The 20,926-nt window shown below is 44.0% G+C and overlaps 1 protein-coding gene across 1 annotated transcript in view; it reads left to right on the forward strand.

The window, feature by feature from the left end:
- med12 (mediator complex subunit 12) overlaps nucleotides 1-20,926 on the forward strand; it is a 190,997-nt gene that overhangs the window by 116,987 nt on the left and 53,084 nt on the right. Inside the window, exons 29-34 of the mRNA XM_070882632.1 lie at nucleotides 246-421; nucleotides 3,813-3,974; nucleotides 5,938-6,049; nucleotides 9,711-9,800; nucleotides 12,840-12,949; nucleotides 18,705-18,840. Coding sequence (XP_070738733.1) covers nucleotides 246-421; nucleotides 3,813-3,974; nucleotides 5,938-6,049; nucleotides 9,711-9,800; nucleotides 12,840-12,949; nucleotides 18,705-18,840 — 786 coding nt within the window. The remainder of the gene's footprint in view (nucleotides 1-245; nucleotides 422-3,812; nucleotides 3,975-5,937; nucleotides 6,050-9,710; nucleotides 9,801-12,839; nucleotides 12,950-18,704; nucleotides 18,841-20,926) is intronic.

Here is a 20,926-nt window from a genome sequence, read left to right on the forward strand (position 1 = left end):
CATATCCTTCATTTAAAAGACCTTAAAATAGATATATGAAGATGTTTCTCCTGTACTGTTATTAAAATTAATATCCAAGTCTTGCAATATCTTGTATCACTTCATAAGCATATAGGACAGCTAAATGCTGTTAGTGAATGCATCATGTGTCGGTGTTTGCCGCGGTGATAATTTGTGAGCGCCTTATTTTCCTACCCATGCCCAGTGGTGCATCTTACAGAATATTGTCTGATCCTATATTTTAGGAGATGAATTCCTTACTAGAAAATATTGCTAAAGCCACCATTGAGGTATTCCAGAAATCAGCTGAAATGAATTCCTCCAATCTGAGCAGTAATGGAACTGTGAATGCTGGGGGACCCGTCTCTGGCACCAGCAGCACAAACGGAAACGCCACCAGCAAAATGAAACCGCTTCTGAGGTGGGTTTCAGGTCGACTTGAAAATGTGAACACTAGAAATTTAAAATAAAACAGAAAATGCTGGAAATGCACAGCAGGCCAGTCAAATCTGAAAAGAGAAAAAGTAGGCTAACAAATCAGATAAACGTTTCATCAAAACATCAAATTCATCAGCCTGTCTTCCCTCTCAGATGTTGACTGATCTGTGCATTTCCAATGTTTTCTGATGATTTATTTAGCAAGTTTTCTCTTGGTTGTTCAGAGCTTAAGTATATGAGAGGATATTTGACCATGCAATGCATTGCAGCCAAGCCTAATCTGCCCTCACTTGCCAGTCACTCATGAACTTTCCAACAGTATAATGATTATACTGTGCAGTGATTAGGAAAAGGAGCCCGAGTTGATTGTGTGTTTTTCCTCTTTAACTCCAGCCTTGAAGCCAATAATAGCTTCTGTAATGCTGCCTGAGCATTGCCTGATGATCAAACCTGAGGCCATCCCGGTCAGGCTCAACTACTCACTAAACTTGCTGAGTTATCAGGGCAACACACAGTGGGTTTTGTAGAACTTCAGCAACTGGCAAGATATTCAGATTCATTCCAATTGAGCATCATGGGGATTGTATTTTGTGCGTAGAAGGTTTTTTTTGTTCCAGGGATTTGTTGGGAAAAGCTGTTAATTTTGTTGTTATTGATATAGCTAGATGTCCTATATCATTGTGAAGAATTGTTAGTCCACTAGCAGTTTCAGTCGTGAGGATGCGCACCTATTAGCAGAGATTTAACCACCAAATATTTAAGGAATATAATGGTTATGTAATATGCTCTGCTTTGTCAAATTGAGGTTAGGTTATTGACCCATTTTGGCAATTATCCAACCAATCTAGCTAAACAAATACATACAGTATCCATATTGTTACAAGTATTTGCTTCAATTTCACACAGATGTACATAAACGAAAGAGAAAAACTTGCATTTATATAATGTCTTTCACAACCTTAGGACATCCCAAGCGCTTTACAGCTAGCTATTTAAGTATTTTTGAAGTCTAGTCACGGTTGTAATATAGGGAAGTATGGCAGCCAATTTCTGCACAACAAGGTCCTACAAACAGCAATATGCTAATAACCAGGTAATTTGTTTTAGCTGTTGGTTGAGGATAAATATTGATACATAGAAACATAGAAAATAGGTGCAGGAGTAGGCCATTCGGCCCTTCGAGCCTGCACCACCATTCAATATAATCATGGCTGATCATGCAACTTTAGTACCCCATTCTTGCTTTCTCTCCATACCCCTTGATCCCTTTAGGCCGTAAGGGCCACATCTAACTCCCTTTTGAATATATCTGACGAACTGGCTTCAACCACTTTCTGTGGTAGAGAATTCTACAGGTTCACAATTCTCTGAGTGAAGAAGTTTCTCCTCATCTCAGTCTTAAATGGCTTACCCCTTATCCTTAGACTGTGACTCCTGGTTCTGGACTTCCCCAACATCGGGAACATTCTTCCCGCATCGAACCTGTCCAATCCCGTCAGAATTTTATCTGTTTCTATGAGACCCCCTCTCATTCTTCTAAATTCAAGTAAATATAAGCCTAGTCGATCCAGTCTTTCTTCATATGTCAGTCCTGCCATCCTGGGGATCAGTCTGGTGAACCTTCGCTGCACTCCCTCAATAGCAAGAATGTCCTTCCTCAGATTAGGAGACCAAAACTGTACACAATACTCAAGGTGTGGCCTCACGAAGGCCCTGTACAACTGCAATAAGACCTCCCTGCTCCTATACTCAAATCCTCTCGCTATGACGGCCAACATACCATTTGCCTTCTTCACTGCCTGCTGTACCTGCATGCCAACTTTCAATGACAACTTTCGATGTACCATGACACCGAGATCTCGTTGCACCTCCCCTTTTCCTAATCTGTCACCTTTCAGATAATAATCTGCCTTCCTGTTTTTGCCACCAAAGTGGATAACCTCACATTTATCTACATTATACTGCATTTGCCATGCATTTGCCCACTCATTTAACCTGTCCATGTCACCCTGCAGCCTCTTAGCATCCTCCTCACAGCTCTCACTGCCACCCAGCTTAGTGTCATCTGCAAACTTAGAGATATTACACTCAATTCCTTCATCTAAATCATTAATGTATATTGTAAATAGCTGGGCTCCCAGCACTGAACCTTGCGGTACCCCACGAGTCACTGCCTGCCATTCTGAAAAGGAGCCGTTTATTCCTACTCTTTGTTTCCTGTCTGCCAACCAGTTCTCTATCCACATCAATACATTACCCCAATACCATGTGCTTTAATTTTGCACACTAATCTCTTGTGTGGGACCTTTGTCAAAAGCCTTTTGAAAGTCCAGGACACCAGGAGAATTCCCCTTCTTTTTGAATAGTGTGATGGGATCTTTTACTTCCATAAGAGAAAGCAGATAGGGCCTCATCCAATAGACGACACTTCCGGCAGTGCAGCACTCCCTCTGTGCTGCATTGAATGTCAGCCTGGACTATGCGCTCAAGTCCCTGGACGATGTAGTCCACACTTGACAATTCAAAGTTATTTTTGCTTTTTTTGAAATTTTTTTGAAGGTTTTGAATTATTCAGCAATTTGAATTAAGCAACGTAACAGCAAAATAAATATTAGGCCTAAAAATTGAATGATCAGATCATTTGAGTGAAGCAACTTTGAATTTAAGAGTAGGCTTTATCTGAATATCCCTGTCACAGACTTGAATTCATTTCTCTAATTTTCTCCCCATCTACCCTGAAAATCCTGACTTTTGTTGAGATTAGTGTGCTGATAACTGATTCCTTGCACAGGTGGCCCTTCTTGATGTGAGTCTATTCAGTGAGTTGGTAAATTATTCAAGCATGGAGGGAATCACGGCAAAGCATTGCCTAATGGCCAGAAATGAGCACTTTCCATCAGAGGTCACTGATAATGACTGGACCAGGTACTCTGGCCATTTTTTCCCCCTTTTCTCCCCCTCCTAGCTTAGAGGCAGTAACAACAACAACTTGAATTTACATAGCACTTTTAACGTAGTAAAACGTTCCAAGGAGCTTCACAGGAACATTATCAGACAAAATTTGACATCGAGTCACATAAGGAGATATTAGGACAGGTGACCAAAAACTTGGTTAAAGAGGTAGGTTGTCTTAAAGGAAGAGAAAGGGGTGTAATGTTAATTTTAACATCCCAACTGCTGAGATCTACTAATTTAACACACCTCGGGAATCATACCTCGAACCTTATGGTCTCCAGGACTTGCTGCTACTGAAAGATGTTCCATTGTTGAAATTGATAAGGACTCCAGACACTGAGACCACCTAATTGTTTGGAAGGTATTTGCACATTGTGTATTCCTGTTATATTTAAATACATGTTTATTTTCACATCCAGCTCCTCAGAGCGGACAGGTGTCTGGCTGGTGGCACCTTTAATTGCAAAGTTACCAACATCTGTCCAAGGTCATGTGTTGAAAGCAGCTGGTGAGGAATTGGAGAAAGGTCAACATCTCGGGTCATCCTCACGGAAAGAGCGGGATCGGCAGAAACAGAAGAGGCAAGTGTGGGTTGTAAATTTTTCATGAGCAATAATAACAATGGATGTTCTTGGTTTGGTGGTATCCACTGTTGACTCCCTAATGATATTTGTGCTGATGAGATGTCAGTGTTTTTCTTGAGCTTTCATTAATAACCAATGTGTACCAGACATATAACCACTGGACACAGCACTGAATTGCTTGCATAATTGAACCTATTGACGTAGTATCTGATTTGCAGTAAAAGTTGAATGCTTCCCTGTTCCCTTTATAAAAAAAAAAACAATCTGGGGATATGGGTGTTTCTAGCAAGGCCAGCATTTATTTCCCATCACTAGTTGCCCTTGAGATTTGGTGAGCTGCCTTCTTGAACTGCTGCAGTCCATAAGGGGAAGGTAATCCCACAGTGTTGTTAGGTAGGGAGTTCTAGGATTTTGACCCAATAACCATGAATGAATGGTGATATATGACCAAGTTGGGTTAGTATGTGACTTGGAGAGAAACTTGAAGGTGATGGTGTTCCCATGCACCTGCTGCCCTGATCCTGCACTGGAAAACATACCCTGGTAGACATGGCCTGTGTTTATCTTTGCCACTTTCAAATGGTTATTGGCCGGTGCTCACTTTTTTTTACTGCTTCCTTCCCTTTAAGAAAAAAAACGCTGTTAGAAGTTTAACCAGGATCAGTAACAGCCCACAAATCTACTTTCACAATGGTGCACTGCACTATCACCTACTTATCATTTCGTGTGATATCGGACCACTGCCATTGCGCGGTTTTTAGGTGCATCTGCCTTCAGGGCTTCCCTTCCCCTGTTAAGTCGGATACTGGATATCTGATAAGAACATAAGAAATAGGAACAGGAGTAGGCCATACGGCCCCTCGAGCTTGCTCCGCCATTCAATAAGATCATAGCTGATCTGATCATGGACCCATCTCCACTTCCCTGCCTGCTCCCCATAACCCCTTATCCCCTTATCGTTGAAGAAACTGTCTATTTCTGTCTTAAATATATTTAATGTCCCAGCTTCCACGGCTCTCTGAGGCAGCGAATAACACATATTTACAACCCTCTGAGAAGAAATTTCTCCTCATCTCAGTTTTAAATGGGCAGCCCCTTATTTTAAGATCATGCCCTCTAGTTCTAGTCTCCCCCATCAGTGGAAACATCCTCTCTGCATCCACCTTGTCAAGCCCCCTCATCATCTTATACGTTTCGATAAGATCACCTCTCATTCTTCTGAACTCCAATGAGTCAAGACTCAACCTTTCCTCCAAAGTCAACCCCCTCATCTCCAGAATCAATCTAGTGAACCTTCTCTGTTTTAGTTTTAAATGCATCCACTAGACATAAAAGTGCAAACTTAAATAAAACTCCAATATCTTGAATCTTTCCTGCACTCCTAAATAGCATAAAAGAAGAATTTTGCTATTTGATAGCCATCCTCTTACCTTGAGCTCTTAACTTCTCGATCGTTGTCATAACTTTTCTTGTCTCTCTCTTTAGTGTGGTGTGCGCTCCTTTGAAATGTCTTGTCTGGTTCCTTGCAAGCTCCAAATATGCCATTCTACTACACAGTCCTCCCTGTGTTGAACTGAAGACTCTCTATTGTCTCCTACTCTAACTCTAGGGGTTCAAAACTATGCCACTTCCCTCAGTCTTCCCTTCTATAAGTTATAAACTTTTCAGATCTAAGCTTAGTATTATCTAGCATCACTACTTCCTAATTTCCCTCATCATCTTGCCTACATTTTCCTACCTAAGTGGTGTTCAACGCTATAGATCTTGACTCTTCACCTGTGGGGCGATATAGAACATCTTCAATTTTGTATCCGGATACCATCAAATAACTTGTAATTTAAAAAAAAGTCACCAGAATTTAATTATTCTGTTTAATAAAATAAAATTAACTTGAAAACTCCAATTGGAGACATTACATGGACACTAATACATTTCAGTTAATCTTTGCTTTCCTCTCCAGTATGTCTCTGCTGAGTCAACAGCCATTTCTTTCTCTGGTTTTGACGTGTCTGAAGGGGCAGGATGAACAAAGGGAGGGGCTTCTCACCTCTCTTTACAGCCAGGTCCAACAGGTAATGTACCCCTCAATATTATTAGTTGTGCAAAATTAGTGAGTCGGGTATCAGCAGGTATTAGGTGATGTAATAAAACTGGTATGTTTCAGTCCTTTTCCATCGCTAGGTCCATCAAGCAATGTCATTATAACAAGATGGGTTTGTTTGAAGAAGGCACTTCCATCCACATGATCTCATCCTTCCAAAATTCTAGTTCTACCTTCTTCCCATTACAGTTTTAATATCCACTTGAGCAGGCAGGCAGAACCTTGATTTAACATCTCACCAACACTCCCCAGAAATGCAAATGTCCCTCAGTAATGCCCTAGGGTATCAACTTAAATTATATGTTCAAGTCCTGAAGTGGGACTTGATGCTACAAGCTTCTGGCCCAGAGGCAAGAGTGTTAGCAACTATGCCAAATTGATACCTGTTGAGTAACCAAACAGGGATATGAACCATTGGCATTGCTTTTGCCTTCCTAACAGATGGTCTGTCATCTGGACTATTTGGACTCTACTTGGAATAAATAAATTAGAGGGAAGCTGTTTTTAATTGGTGTTTACTGTCAGATAGATCAGGACTATAATACCAGGTACAGTAGGATTATAATCCAGATATCGGAGAAATAAAAAAAAAAGTTCCCTATCTTCAATGTTATGCTCTTAGTTCCTTTAGACACTTTTCTTGCTGAGGTGTAGTTCCATGGATACTGGCAGCCCTCCAATATCTTGCCCAGATGGCTGTTCAGCACATCTGAGCTGGAACAACGGATGTCAGCAGCCTGTTGTACTGAGACATTGGCTAGACAAATCCTGTTTTCACCAGATATCTATACACTCTTCAGCTGGAGAGCAGTCAAGAGGTGATGCATAAGAATATAACAAATAGAACCAGGGTAAGGCCATGCGCCCCTCGAGCCTGCTCCACTATTCAATAAGATTATGGCTGATCTTCTACCTCAACTCCACTTTCCCATCCTATCCCCAAATCCCTTGATTTCCTTAGAGTTCAAAAGTCTATCGATCTCGGCCTTGGAATATACTTGCCAACTGAGCATCCATAACCCTCTGGGGTAGAGAATTCCAAAGATTCACAACCTTCTGAGTAAAGAAATGTCTCCTCATGGCAGACTCCTTACCCTGAGACTATGACTCTTGGTTCTTGACTCTTCAGCCAAGGGAAACAGCCTCTCTGCATCTGCCCTGTCAAGCCCCCTCAGAATTTTCAATACGATTACCTCTCATTCTTCTTAACTCCAGAGAATATAGGTCCGTTCTATTCAATCTCTCTTCATAGAACAGCCCTTTCATCCCAGAAATTAAGCTAGTGAACCTTAGTTGCACCCCCTCTAAGGCAAGTATAGTCCTTATGTCGGTAAGGAGACCATAACTGTACACAGTTCTCTAGTCTCACCAAAGTCCTATTTAATTGCCGCAGGACTTTGTTACTCTTCTGTTCCAACCCCTTTGCAGTAAAGGCTAACTGTTTAACTTTTTCCATCCCCAGCCAGGGACACTGAAGTCAGTTGGAGTGCCTCTTCTACCACCCCAGCTGATATTAGGGGACTTAGCATGGACAATAGATGTAACCTTGTAACCCCCTGGTCTGTATGGCTCCATACCATACTGAGCCGTGTATTTGCCCGCTAGGCTAATTGAACTAATGGAAAAGAGGTGATTCACCTCCATGGTCCTCAGACTTTGCTGTGTTGGCAGCACTCTCACATTTTTGGGTTTAAGTCTCACATAGTACGAAGTATTAACTGCACATTAATGCTGCCAGTGTAGTGTTGGGGATAATGTGGTCTTAAACTAAACCCATAAGATGCGATGCAGAACAAGGATCCTGCAATCATGTCATTATGGTCAATAAAGATCCCTGTGCATTCCTGCCAGGGACTGAAGAGTAATATCTCCCCGAAGCCTGTTGGTGTGTTCTAAGAATATTGCACCTGTTGACCGTTGTCAAGGAACTGAACTTCAAAATAAACATGTAATACAATGGCTGCTTCCTATGTTGGCTGTAACAACTTTAGAATCTTATTTTGTCTTACAAACTGATGGAATTTCCCTCCAATTTTGTTGATTATCTGCTCCTGAAAACATTCTCTTTGCTGGAAATGTTGCATGAGCTCCAACAACGTCTAACCTCAACCAAGTGGCCATTCTTCACGTTTGAGCCGATGGAGTGAGTAACTGTAGAGGGCAATACAGCTATGTCAAATTTGTCTTCACCCAATGTTCGCACATAAGTACCTTCCAGCAGTCATCACTGGATAGTGGTCAAGAGCCTGAACCCTGTATGCTTACCCTGTCCTCCCCTTTTCCTAATCAGGAGATGCAGACCAAATGTAATGCCTCCATCACTCTTGACAGCTAACTCGACAAAAAAACAGGGATTCAAATTTAGAATTTTATTAGTCCAAATGCCTGTAAGAGTGTTGCATCTACCCACTGGACCTTGATTTGATTTGAAGTATATTTCCTTTCAAGCCTGGATGAATTCCATTCAAGTTTAGTGCTGAAGGCTTTTCCATTGTTGTACAATAAAAACCACTACAGCGATTGATGGTTATGCAAAGGGTTTAGAAACATAGAAAATAGGTGCAGGAGTAGGCCATTCGGCCCTTCGAGCCTGCACCGCCATTCAATGAGTTCATGGCTGAACATGCAACTTCAGTACCCCATTCCTGCTTTCTCGCCATACCCCTTGATCCCCCTAGTAGTAAGGACTACATCTAACTCCTTTTTGAATATATTTAGTGAATTGGCCTCAACAACTTTCTGTGGTAGAGAATTCCACAGGCTCACCACTCTCTGGGTGAAGAAGTTTCTCCTCATCTCGGTCCTAAATGGCTTACCCCTTATCCTTAGACTGTGACCCCTGGTTCTGGACTTCCCCAACATTGGGAACATTCTTCCTGCATCTAACCTGTCTAAACCCATCAGAATTTTAAACGTTTCTATGAGATCCCCTCTCATTCTTCTGAACTCCAGTGAATACAAGCCCAGTTGATCCAGTCTTTCTTGATATGTCAGTCCCACCATCCCGGGAATCAGTCTGGTGAACCTTCGCTGCACTCCCTCAATAGCAAGAATGTCCTTCCTCAAGTTAGGTGACCAAAACTGTACACAATACTCCAGGTGTGGCCTCACCAAGGCCCTGTACAACTGTAGTAACACCTCCCTGCCCCTGTACTCAAATCCCCTCACTACCAACATGCTATTTGCTTTCTTAACCGCCTGCATAACCTACATGCCAACCTTCAATGACTGATGTACCATGACACCCAGGTCTCGTTGCACCTCCCCTTTTCCTAATCTGTCACCATTCAGATAATAGTCTGTCTCTCTGTTTTTACCGCCAAAGTGGATAACCTCACCATTGAAGAGTCTAGCTTAATATTATTGCATGGAAGTTGAATTCCAACCCTCAAATAATCTCATTAGTTTCTGAAACTTTTTTTTATTGGTCCCTTGAGGGACGCCAGTGTGATGATACTTGGAGTTTACTTCCTTTTGAGCTTTTTGCAACTCGCCACTGAAACAGCAGTGTCCTCTTTGGGTATTATTGCCAGTACATCTCTGACAGCAAGTTACTTCGTGGGAAGGATAGCCCTGGTTAACTGACCACCGGCCAAATAAATCCAATAATTTGTACTATTTATTCTTCTTAGATTGTAACAAACTGGCGTGAAGATCAGTACCAGGATGACTGCAAAGCCAAACAGATGATGCATGAAGCCCTGAAACTTCGCTTAAATCTTGTAAGAAGAAAAGGATTAAATACTTTGCCTTACTGGGAAAATGGTGTCTCTTTAATCCTTCGTATTCATTCATTTCCTCCCCAGTTCACATTTGGCCATTGTTTCTTCCTTTACATTACATTCCCCCTCACCGACCCATTTCCCCTTTTTTTCCCCCCTTAACCTTATTTACACCAATAATTGTCATTTGACAGGAAAGAAATACTTGCATTTATACAGTATCTTAATTTTTTTAGTCTCTGTGTACATAGCCTGAGGAGCGAGCCTATAATCAGCAACACCTGCCCAGTACCTGGGTTCACAATGGGTATGAGGTGTTTATTGATGACTGAGACTGGCTAACAAATTGCTTATTATTTAAAGCCTTTGGAGAATTGGATACAGAGCCAAGGCCATTATCATTTTACCACCTTTTGTCTGTGCATTGCTTTAAATGTAATATTTTTCTGAATCCTTTTTTTGAAAAAATGGTTAAAAATCCCAAAGCGTGGCAGTGCTACATAAATACAAGAACATTTAGCTTCCCCTTACTGTATATTTTCGAGTTTATAATGAGCGAGCAGTCTCTTTTTAAAAGAAACACATCTATTTTTGTAAATGAATTCCACATGTTAGATTATAAACAAGTAAAAAGCAATGGCTCCCAGCTTGAGCATGTTCTGGTTTCATCCAACATGGTATTATAGTATAAAAGAATGGTAAATCCCAAACAACATCTCCAGCATATCAAAAGTATTGCATTGAGAAATCCCAATATATAGTATGTATTAGTGGAATGGTATTGAATACACCGTCGCCCCCCCCCCCCCTCTCCCTGCCACTTCAGAAAATTAGAAATTGGATCAACTATTTACAATCTATATTAATGACTTGGATGAAGGGACCGAGTGTAATGTAGCCAAGTTTGCTGATGATACAAAGATGGGTGGGAAAGCAAATTGTGAGGAGGATGCAAAAAATCTGCAAAGGGATATAGACAGACTAAGTGAGTGGGCAAATATTTGGCAGATGGGGTATAATGTGGGAAAATGTGAGGTTATCCACTTTGACAGAAAAAATAGAAAAGCAAATTATAATTTAAATGGAGAAAAATTGCAAAGTGCTTCAGTACAGAGGGACCTGGGGGTCCTTGTGCATGAAACACAAAAAGTTAGTATGCAGGTACAGCAAGTGATCAGGAAGCCAAATGGAATGTTGGCCTTTATTGCAAGGGGGAATAGAGTATAAAAGCAGAGAAGTCTTGCTACAACTGTACAAGGTATTGGTGAGGCCACACCTGGAGTACTGAGTACAGTTTTGGTCTCCATATTTAAGGAAGGATGTACTTGTATTGGAGGCTGTTCAGAGAAGATTCACTAGGTTGATTCCGGAGATGAGGAGGTTGACTTTTGAGGATAGGTTGAGTAGGTTGGGCCTATACACATTGGAGTTCAGATGAATGAGAGGTTATCTTGTTGAAACTTATAAGATAATGAGGAGATCGACAAAGTGGATGCAGAGAGGATATTTCCACTCATAGGAGAAACTAAAACCAGGGGACATAGTCTTAGAATAAGGGGCTGCCCATTTAAAACTGAGATGAGGAGAAATTTCTTCTGGAGGTTGTAAATCTATGGAATTCTCTGCCCCATTGCATATATTTAAGGCGGAAATAGTCAGAAATCTGAGCGATAAGGGAGTCAAGGGTTATGGGGAGCGGGCAGGGAAGTGGAGCTGAGTCCATGATCAGATCAGCCATGATCTTATTGAATGGTGGAGCAGGCCCGAGGGACCAAATAGCCTACTCCTCCTTATGTTATATCACAAGGTTCAGTATTGGTAATTACAGTATAGAGAAGTTAATTCTTAAGTCAATTGAATCTAAATCATCGTAAGCCTAATAGAAACTTAATTGTTAGCATCACAATATCTCAGCATGACCTGGATTTTCTTTAGTAACTGTATAACAGTTATGCTCTATGTCCAAGAAGACAGCAATGTTGTAGTGAGCTTATTTTCAGTGTATCATTGAAAGGCCTCTACTAATAAGGCTGCCTCGTAGTGTAAGCAGAAGACTACTTGAATCGGAACTAATCATGGCATCAGACAATGCCGCCCTCTGCCCTCCTCAGTGATACTTTGGGGTGACCTGTGTGACCTGTCTCCAGCTAGTCATCATCTTCAGGTGATTTAATCAATCAAAGCCCTTTCCTAAAGTGTCACTCAAGTGCACACTCAGGATAGCATCCATACCTGCTGAAGAAATGCAGTACACAGTGCCGTCAGTCACAAGACTGTCTTGTTCCAAGTTCTTAAACAAGGCTGCTTGACCCAAAGTAGAGTCCTTCTTTATTACTCACCTACTTGCTAATTAGCGAATTACCATTTTGTCTGCATACTAAACTCGTGCAAGAGAATTAACCTTTCAATTGGACGCCTGCTTTCTTCCAGTTTCAAATGAATGTTCTGTGCTTTCTGATGGCCCAGTTTAGTTTTCGGTTGATATACTTTTGCCATTTTGATTCATATGGACATCATTTTCCAGCTATAACTTTCAAGTTCCAGCACAGACTGCTATTAAGCTTCAAGCTCTTTCCAGCTCATGTCCAACTACTCATTAAGATATTGACTGCTTGCAGGATTATTTAAAATTGACAGGTCAACATTTCAGGTCACATTAATGAGCTAGGCTGGCTGGTTATTTATAATAGCTCCCAGGAGTACTACGAATCTGTCTTGCTCAGATACTGGATTGCAAAGTCTACCATGGAGAATTGACTCTGTTCTAATCTCCTGTTGCCAAATGTATCATCTTTAGAATCAATTGCTTATCTTAGTCCCCTACATCCCCTCGGGCAAAGAGGTACTTAACAGGAGGAAATAAGAGAATGTACCTTAAAAGAAACTGACAAAGATGTTTTTTTTTATAAATAAGGTCTTTCCCATTTTATATTGAAATCATATCAATGCTGAGCTACTCAGAGTTCGGGCTGAGGCAGGAAGTTTTATCAGAGGTTAATCACTAATTGAATGTGTTCTTTTTTTTGATTTCCTCCTCAGGTTGGTGGGATGTTTGACACTGTCCAGCGTAGCACACAGGGGACCACCGAGTGGGCTGTCCTTCTCTTGGACATAATCAGTAGTGGAACAGTTGACATGCAGTCCAACAAGTAAGCTAATATTAGTTACTAATATTGCTTGAAGTACAGGTATTGGTATCCTTACACACACACACACACGCACACACACACACAGTAGGTACAATGGATTACTGCTTTACATATATCATTAGATTGTGCTTATTGAGGAGTAAGTAGGATTTGAAATGGAATCAAGCATTAACTTCATTATAGCTTTGAACTTTTGATTTTTTTTTTAAATGGCTCAACAAAGACATATTATGGGCTGGATTTTCAGCTCGTTGCCACCTCTGTTTTCGACCTGGAGGGACAGCAATGATGGTGGTACACTCTCGGCGGGTGGCCAGTTTCCAGGGCCCCGCTGGGGTTTTCGGGGCCGGTTTAGGTGGGGTGTGGAGCATTACTGCCCGGAAGAGGTGAGCCAGTGTGCAACTCCCTTGGTTTGCAACACCGGCTCAATTTTTGGCTCCTGCCGAATCCATAGTGCTCTGTGGAAAGCGGGCCGTCTGACCTGTAGTGGCTGTTTTTGGTTTTTTCTTCTCCCCAGGCGCCTCTCAGAGCACTCCGAAGCCGGCTGTTTAACTCGGTATTTGCACGTACTCAGCTGGCCTAGTGCCCTAAGAAAGGTGTGCAACGCCTCCCTTAGTGCTCCGCCCCACACTCGGGGCCCAGCTGCCGAATATTGCTGACTGAGACGCAAACTGTTCCTGGGCGCAAACTTTACCGTCCCAAGGCCATTACCGCCCTGAAATGAGCAAAGCTGAAACCCAACCCATATAGCAGATGGAGTATAATGTTGGAAAGTGTGAGGTTTGGCAGAAAAAAATCAAAGTGCAAGTTATTATTTAACTGGAGAAAGATTGCAAAGTGCTGCATTACAGCGGGACCTGGGGGTCCTGGTACATGAAACACAAAAGGTTACTATGCGGGTACAGCAAGTGATCAGAAAGGCCAATGGAATCTTGGCCTTTATTGCAAAGGGGATGGAGTATAAAAGCAGGAAAGCCTTGCTACAGTTATACAAGGTATTGGTGATGCCCCACCTGGAATACTGCGTGTAGTTTTGGTTTCCATATTTACGAAAGGATATACTTGCTTTGGAAGTAGTTCAGAGAAGGTTCACTAGGTTGATTCCGCAGATGAGGGGGTTGACTTATGAGGATAGGTTGAGTAGGTTGGGCCTCTACTTATTGGAATTCAGAAGAATGAGATATGATCTTATCGAAACGTATAAGATTATGAAGGGGCTTGACAGGGTGGATGCAGAGAGGATGTTTCCACTGATAGGGGAGATGAAAACTAGGGGGCATAATCTTCGAATAAGGGGCCGCCCATTTAAAACTGAGATGAGTGGGAATTTCTTCTCTCCGAGGGCTGTAAATCTGTGGAATTCGCTGCCTCAGAGAGCTGTGGAAGCTGAGACATTGAATAAATTTAAGACAGAGATAGACAGTTTCTTAACTGATAAGGGGTTATGGGGGGTGGGCAGGGAAGTGGATCTGAGTCCATGATCGGATCAGCCATGATCGGATTAAATGGCAGAGCAGGCTCGAGGGGCCGTATGGCCTACTCCTGCTCCTATTTCTTATGTTCTTATATAGTGCTCTCTGCTCCGAGTGGGAGTGCACTGAGCTGATACCCACCATCTGCTTCCAGCAGTGCAGCTGCTTCACCTCTAGTCAGTATTTGCAATGTCACACTCTTGTTGTATCAGAGTAGCAGGGGGAAGTGAAAAGAGAAAGTAGATGAAATTGAGAGAGAGAGACAGGAGTGGATAGGTTTAGATAGAAACAAAAGTGATGTAAGAGATAATGAGAGTCAGAAGTAATGGAGGAGAGCGAACACAGGAATGATGGAAAAAAGAAGTAAATGAATGATAGAGAAATTAAGGAAGGGACTGAGAAGAGAGAGAGAACTAAAGGAATGGAGCAAGATAGAAAAGTGGGAGGGAAGGTAGCGGGTGAGAGGGGGAAAAAGGAAGGTAGGGGAAGAGAGAGGGAGCGATGGAAGGTAGGGGCGATAGAGATGGAAGGTAGGAGGTGAGAGATGGGGAGATAGAGGAGATGGCAATGCTGTCGCCCAGCAACTCCAAGATGCACAAAATAATCTTGGAGTTGGATTAATATTTAAGTATAATGCTGCCCGACTCAATCAGTCGAATCATATCTGGCCCACTCATTAGTTGTGACACACTGAACCAGCCCACTGCCTCAATGTTGGACGCTCCTGAGGTAGACTGTCCCATTTGATTCCAGGGAGACAGCAGCCAAAAGAAAACCTGATGTGGAAAAGTGAGAGGAAAAATATGTTTTTTTTTAAAGTAACTGTTCTGTTGCAATACCTTTTAAAATGTACTTCAAAGTGATATTGAGTCTTAATTGGGATTAGAATTAAAATCACTAATTTTACCATTATATTCTCGGCAATCTCCCAATTAATCAAATGCTGGACAATTATTTTGGATGGAGAAGAGTTTTTGTCAATGTTACAGAATGTCTTGCACTAGCATGATCAGGAAGCAAGTGGATTGCAGAAGCACGTTCCAACGCACTTATTACTGCCTTGTTTTTTCAAGCTCGGAAAGGGATAGTAACCATCACAAGGAGGCTCACATACTGCATCTGTCACCTTAACTGGTATTGAGTGAGATTTGGACTGGATGGCATTGGAATTTTTTTCAAGAAGATCCCCTAAAAGATAAAAAGTAAACTCACTTGTGCTATATTTTTCCCACAATGCACACTAGACCGTTTGCTTGCTATGTGGTTTTATTTTTTTCAGAAATAAACACATCAGATGATGTATTGCAGAAGGTAATCTGGGTTGGATAAAGTAGATGCTTTTTGTTGAATAGACTGGCGAATTATACTTTAAAGGGTTGACGGTGGATAGGCAATGGCAAACATTTAAAGATCACATGGATGAACTTCAACAATTGTACATGCCTGTCTGGAGTAAAAATAAAACGAGGAAGGTGGCTCAACCGTGGCTAACGAGGGAAATTAAGGATAGTGTTAAATCCAAGGAAGAGGCATATAAATTGGCCAGAAAAAGCAGCATACCTGAGGACTGGGAGAAATTTAGAATTCAGCAGAGGAGGACAAAGGGTTTAATTAGGAGGGGGAAAATAGAGTATGAAAGGAAGCTTGCTGGGAACATAAAAACTGACTGCAAAAGCTTCTATAGATATGTGAAGAGAAAAAGATTAGTGAAGACAAACGTAGGTCCCTTGCAGTCAGAATCAGGTGAATATATAATGGGGAACAAAGAAATGGCAGACCAGTTGAGCAAATACTTTGGTTCTGTCTTCACGAAGGAAGACACAAATAACCTTCCGGAAATACTAGGGGACCGAGGGTCTAGTGAGAAGGAGGAACTGAAGGAAATCCTTATTAGGCGGGAAATTGTGTTGGGGAAATTGATGGGATTGAAGGGCAATAAATCCCCGGGGCTGATAGTCTGCATCCCAGAGTACTTACGTAAGTGGCCCTAGAAATAGTGGATGCATTGGTGATCATTTTCCAACAGTCTATCGACTCTGGATCAGTTCCTATGGACTGGAGGGTAGCTAATGAAACACCATTTTTTTAAAAAGGAGGGAGAGAGAAAACTGGTAATTATAGATCGGTTAGCCTGACATCAGTAGTGGGGAAAATGTTGGAATCAATTATTAAAGATGAAATAGCAGCGCATTTGGAAAGCAGTGACAGGATTGGTCCAAGTCAGCATGGATTTATGAAAAGGAAATCATGCTTGACAAATCTTCTCGGATTTTTTTGAGGATGTAACTAGTAGAGTGGACAAGGGATAACCAGTGGATGTGGTGTATTTGGACTTTCAAAAGGCTTTTGACAAGGCCCCACACAAGAGATTAGTGTGCAAAATTAAAGCACATGGTATTGTGGGTAATGTACTGACGTGGATAGAGAACTGGTTGGCAGACAGGAAATATAGTGTCGGGATAAACGGATCCTTTTCAGAATGGTAGGCAGTGACTAGTGGGGTGCCGCAGGGCTCCGTGCTGGGACCCCAGCTATTTACAATATACATCAATGATTTAGATGAAGGAATTGAATGTAATATCTCCAAGTTTGCAGATGATACTAAGCTGGGTGGCGGTGTGAGCTGTGAGGAGAATGCTAAGAGGCTGCAGGGTGACTTGTGCAGATTTGGTGAGTGGGCAGATGCAGTATAATGTGGATAAATGTGAGGTTATCCACTTTGGTGGCAAAAACATGAAGGCAGAATATTATCTGAATGGTGGCAGATTAGGAAAAGGGGAGGTGCAACGAGACCTGGGTGTCATGGTACATCAGTCGTAGAAAGTGGGCATGCAGGTACAGCAGGCGGTGAAGAAGGCAAATGGTATGTTGACCTTCATAGCTAGGGGATTTGAATATAGGAGCAGGGAGGTCTTACTGCAGTTGTACAGGGCCTTGGTGAGGCCTCACCTGGAATATTGTGTTCAGTTTTGGTCTCCTAATCTGAGGAAGGATGTTCTTGCTATTGAGGGAGTGCAGCGAAGATTCACCAGACTGATTCCCGGGATGGCAGGACTGACATATGAGGAGAGACTGGATCGTCTGGGCCTTTATTCACTGGAGTTTAGAAGGATGAGAGGGGATCTCATAGAAACATATAAAATTCTGACGGGACTGGACAGGTTCGATGCGGGAAGAATGTTCCCGATGTTGGGGAAGTCCAGAACCAGGGGACACAGTCTAAGGATAACGGGTCAGCCATTTAGGACTGAGATGAGGAAAAACTTCTTCACTCAGAGTTGTTGACCTGTGGAATTCTCTACCGCAGAGAGTTGTTGATGCTGGTTCATAGGATATATTCAAGAGGGAATTAGATATGGCCCTTACGGCTAGAGGGATCAAGGGGTATGGAGAGAAAGCAGGAAAGGGGTACTGAGGTGAATGATCAGCTATATTCTTATTGATTGGTGGTGCAGGCCCGAGGGGCCGAATGGCCTACTCCTGCACCTATTTTCGATGTTGAAGACAGATTTTCTTTTTCTGTCTAAATAAAAGGAACTTAAGGTGAGGTAGGAAAGCTTTGAAAATGCTTTTGAAGTGAAATTTCTACCTGAGGGTAATTTGTTTAAATTATAAACTATAGATTATTGAATTATACAAAATGTTGGGAAAATACTATGCAGGCAGCTGTGGCACAGCCATTACTCATCTAATGTTTCCAGGTCTGCTTGAGTTGTGTCCTCACACCTAAATGTGGAACTAATCAGCATAGAAGCCTACCACCAAGATCCAGCTCCACTCCTCACATAAAATCATGCATTTCTGTGTCCTACATGTTGCTTTAAAATAGCTTATGGACTGGTATCTGTACTGTGTTACAGTTTATATATACAGTGAGGAATGATACCTTGAGTGTGTTAGAATCTGCAGTGCTGTGACAGGATTTCCATAAAGCATGATGGTAGGTTTGGCCACTTAAACTGAAAAAATGGCCCTCAATACAATTTCAAACTCAGCAAATTTAATTTGTGAGTAGCTGAATAATACAGGCCAGGAAGGCCCCCTGCTTCTGAAGTTTGATCTCTGGTCAGTGCTGAATTAGTTGCAATTTGCTGGGGTGGAGGTGCAACAATTGGTATTGGCATTCTGGGTTACAAAGGAGGGTAACTGGCTGAGATTCTCACCCCTCATGTCTATCCGGTGACCATTGGTGTCTATGTGCTAAATGCATCTAGTTCCAACACAGTGTATATGTATATTGCTGTGACATACTTCTGAGAGTAAAGCTCTGTTTTCTTTCCCAGTGAGCTGTTCACTACAGTCCTGGATATGCTCAGTGTGCTGGTTAATGGGACTCTGGCAGCGGACATGTCAAGCATCTCGCAGGGCAGTATGGAGGAGAACAAAAGAGCCTACATGAACCTTGTGAAGAAACTCAGGGTAAAAACTAATCCTTTGTTCCTGAACATCTTATTTCTTACTGTGGAAATAGTTGAGAACATTTACACAAGATCGATATGAAGAAAGCAAATCAGTCTCACCCAGCTCATTCACAAAGAACCTTCAGTTCCCTGTCACGGCATCTAGCTGTTTCTTAAATTATTCCAGGGTCTTTAGCTCCATTACATTACCCAAGTCTGTTCCACACGTTGATCACTGTGTGATGTACGACATCCTGAAATTGGGCTTTGCTAGGTTAAAACTGTACCTCTTAGTTCTACTGTTGGTTTGATTTGTATTTATATACTTTTTATACTGTTCACTATCTTCTATATACATCTCTATAAAACCACCTCCTTTTAATGCTGCAAAGCCCAATTTTCTGCAATATTTCTATGGGCCCAAGTTTCGAGCCGCGCCTAGAACGGCGCAGTCCCGACCTGGACGCCCGTTTTTCGCGCCACAAAGTGCGCCTAAAAAAACCTCCGTATTCTCCACCTCCCTGCAGGTCCTCTGGCCCTCGGCGCAGCGCAGCAGGAGCTGTAGGGGGCGGAGCCAGGTCCCTGCACTGAAAACAGTGCCGGGACCTCTGCACATGCGCGCTACAGTGGGCGCGCAAGTGCAGTAGCTCCAGGCGCCCGAAACTGTGTGGGAGGGGCCCGAAGCACGCAGCCCCTAGCCCTGGCCGAATAGCCTCACTGGGGCTGCGTGAATAAGGCTCCTCCCACGGCCAGCTCCTGCTTCCTCCCGACCCGACTCGATTCCCGCCTCCGGACCGGACCCGACACCGACCTGACTCTCGCTCCCCCCACCCCCCCCCCCGCCCCGGACCCGACCCGACCCGACTCCCGGTCCCCCACCCCCCTGGACCCGACTCCCGCTCCCCCGCCCCCGGACTGGATCCGACCTGACCTCCCTCTCCCCGACCTGACCTCCCTCTCCCTCCCCCCGACCCGAACCGAACCGACCTCCCTCCCTCCCACCACCCCCCGACCCGACCCAACGCCACCTACCTGTAAATCTGGTGGTGGGGACGGGCCCTGCCCGAAGTCTCGAGCCCGGCCCGTTCAGCCTCCCTCCCCCTTCTCCTTCCCCCCCCCCCCCCCCCAATCTCTTTCCCCCCCCCCCAATCTCTTTCCCCCCCCCCCAATCTCTTTCCCCCCCCCTCCATCTCCTTCCCCCCCCTCCATCTCCTTCCCCCCCCTCCATCTCCTTCCCCCCCTCCATCTCCTTCCCCCTCCATCTCCTCCTCCCCCCCCCCATCTCCTTTCCTCCCCTCCATCTCCTTCCCTCCCCTCCATCTCCTTCCCTCCCCTCCATCTCCTTCCCTCCCCTCCATCTCCTTCCCTCCCCTCCATCTCCTTCCCTCCCCTCCATCTCCTTCCCTCCATCTCCTTCCCTCCCCTCCATCTCCTTCCCTCCCCTCCATCTCCTTCCCACCCCCCCATCTCCTTCCCACCCCCCCCATCTCCTTCCCACCACCCCCATCTCCTTCCCACCCCCCCATCTCCTTCCCACCCCCCATCTCCTTCCCACCCCCCCACTCCTTCCCACCCCCCATCTCCTTCCACCCCCCATCTCCTTCCCACCCCCCCATCTCCTTCCCACCCCCCCATCTCCTTCCCACCCCCCATCTCCTTCCCAACCCCCCCATCTCCTTCCACCCCCCATCTCCTTCCCACCCCCCCATCTCCTTCCCACCCCCCATCTCCTTCCACCCCCCATCTCCTTCCCACCCCCCATCTCCTTCCCACCCCCCATCTCCTTCCCACCCCCCATCTCCTTCCCACCCCCCCATCTCCTTCCCACCCCCCATCTCCTTCCCACCCCCCATCTCCTTCCCACCCCCCATCTCCTTCCCACCCCCATCTCCTTCCCACCCCCATCTCCTTCCCACCCCCCATCTCCTTCCCACCCCCCATCTCCTTCCCACCCCCCATCTCCTTCCTTCCCACCCCCATCCCCATCTCCTCCCAACACCCCATCTCCTTCCCACCCCCCCATCTCCTTCCCACCGCCCCTTCTCCTTCCCCCCCCATCTCTCTTGATCTCTCTACCCCCATCCCTCCCACACCCCTCTCCTTCC

Source organism: Pristiophorus japonicus, chromosome 6, assembly GCF_044704955.1.
Source record: "Pristiophorus japonicus isolate sPriJap1 chromosome 6, sPriJap1.hap1, whole genome shotgun sequence".
Lineage (NCBI taxonomy): Eukaryota > Metazoa > Chordata > Chondrichthyes > Pristiophoridae > Pristiophorus > Pristiophorus japonicus.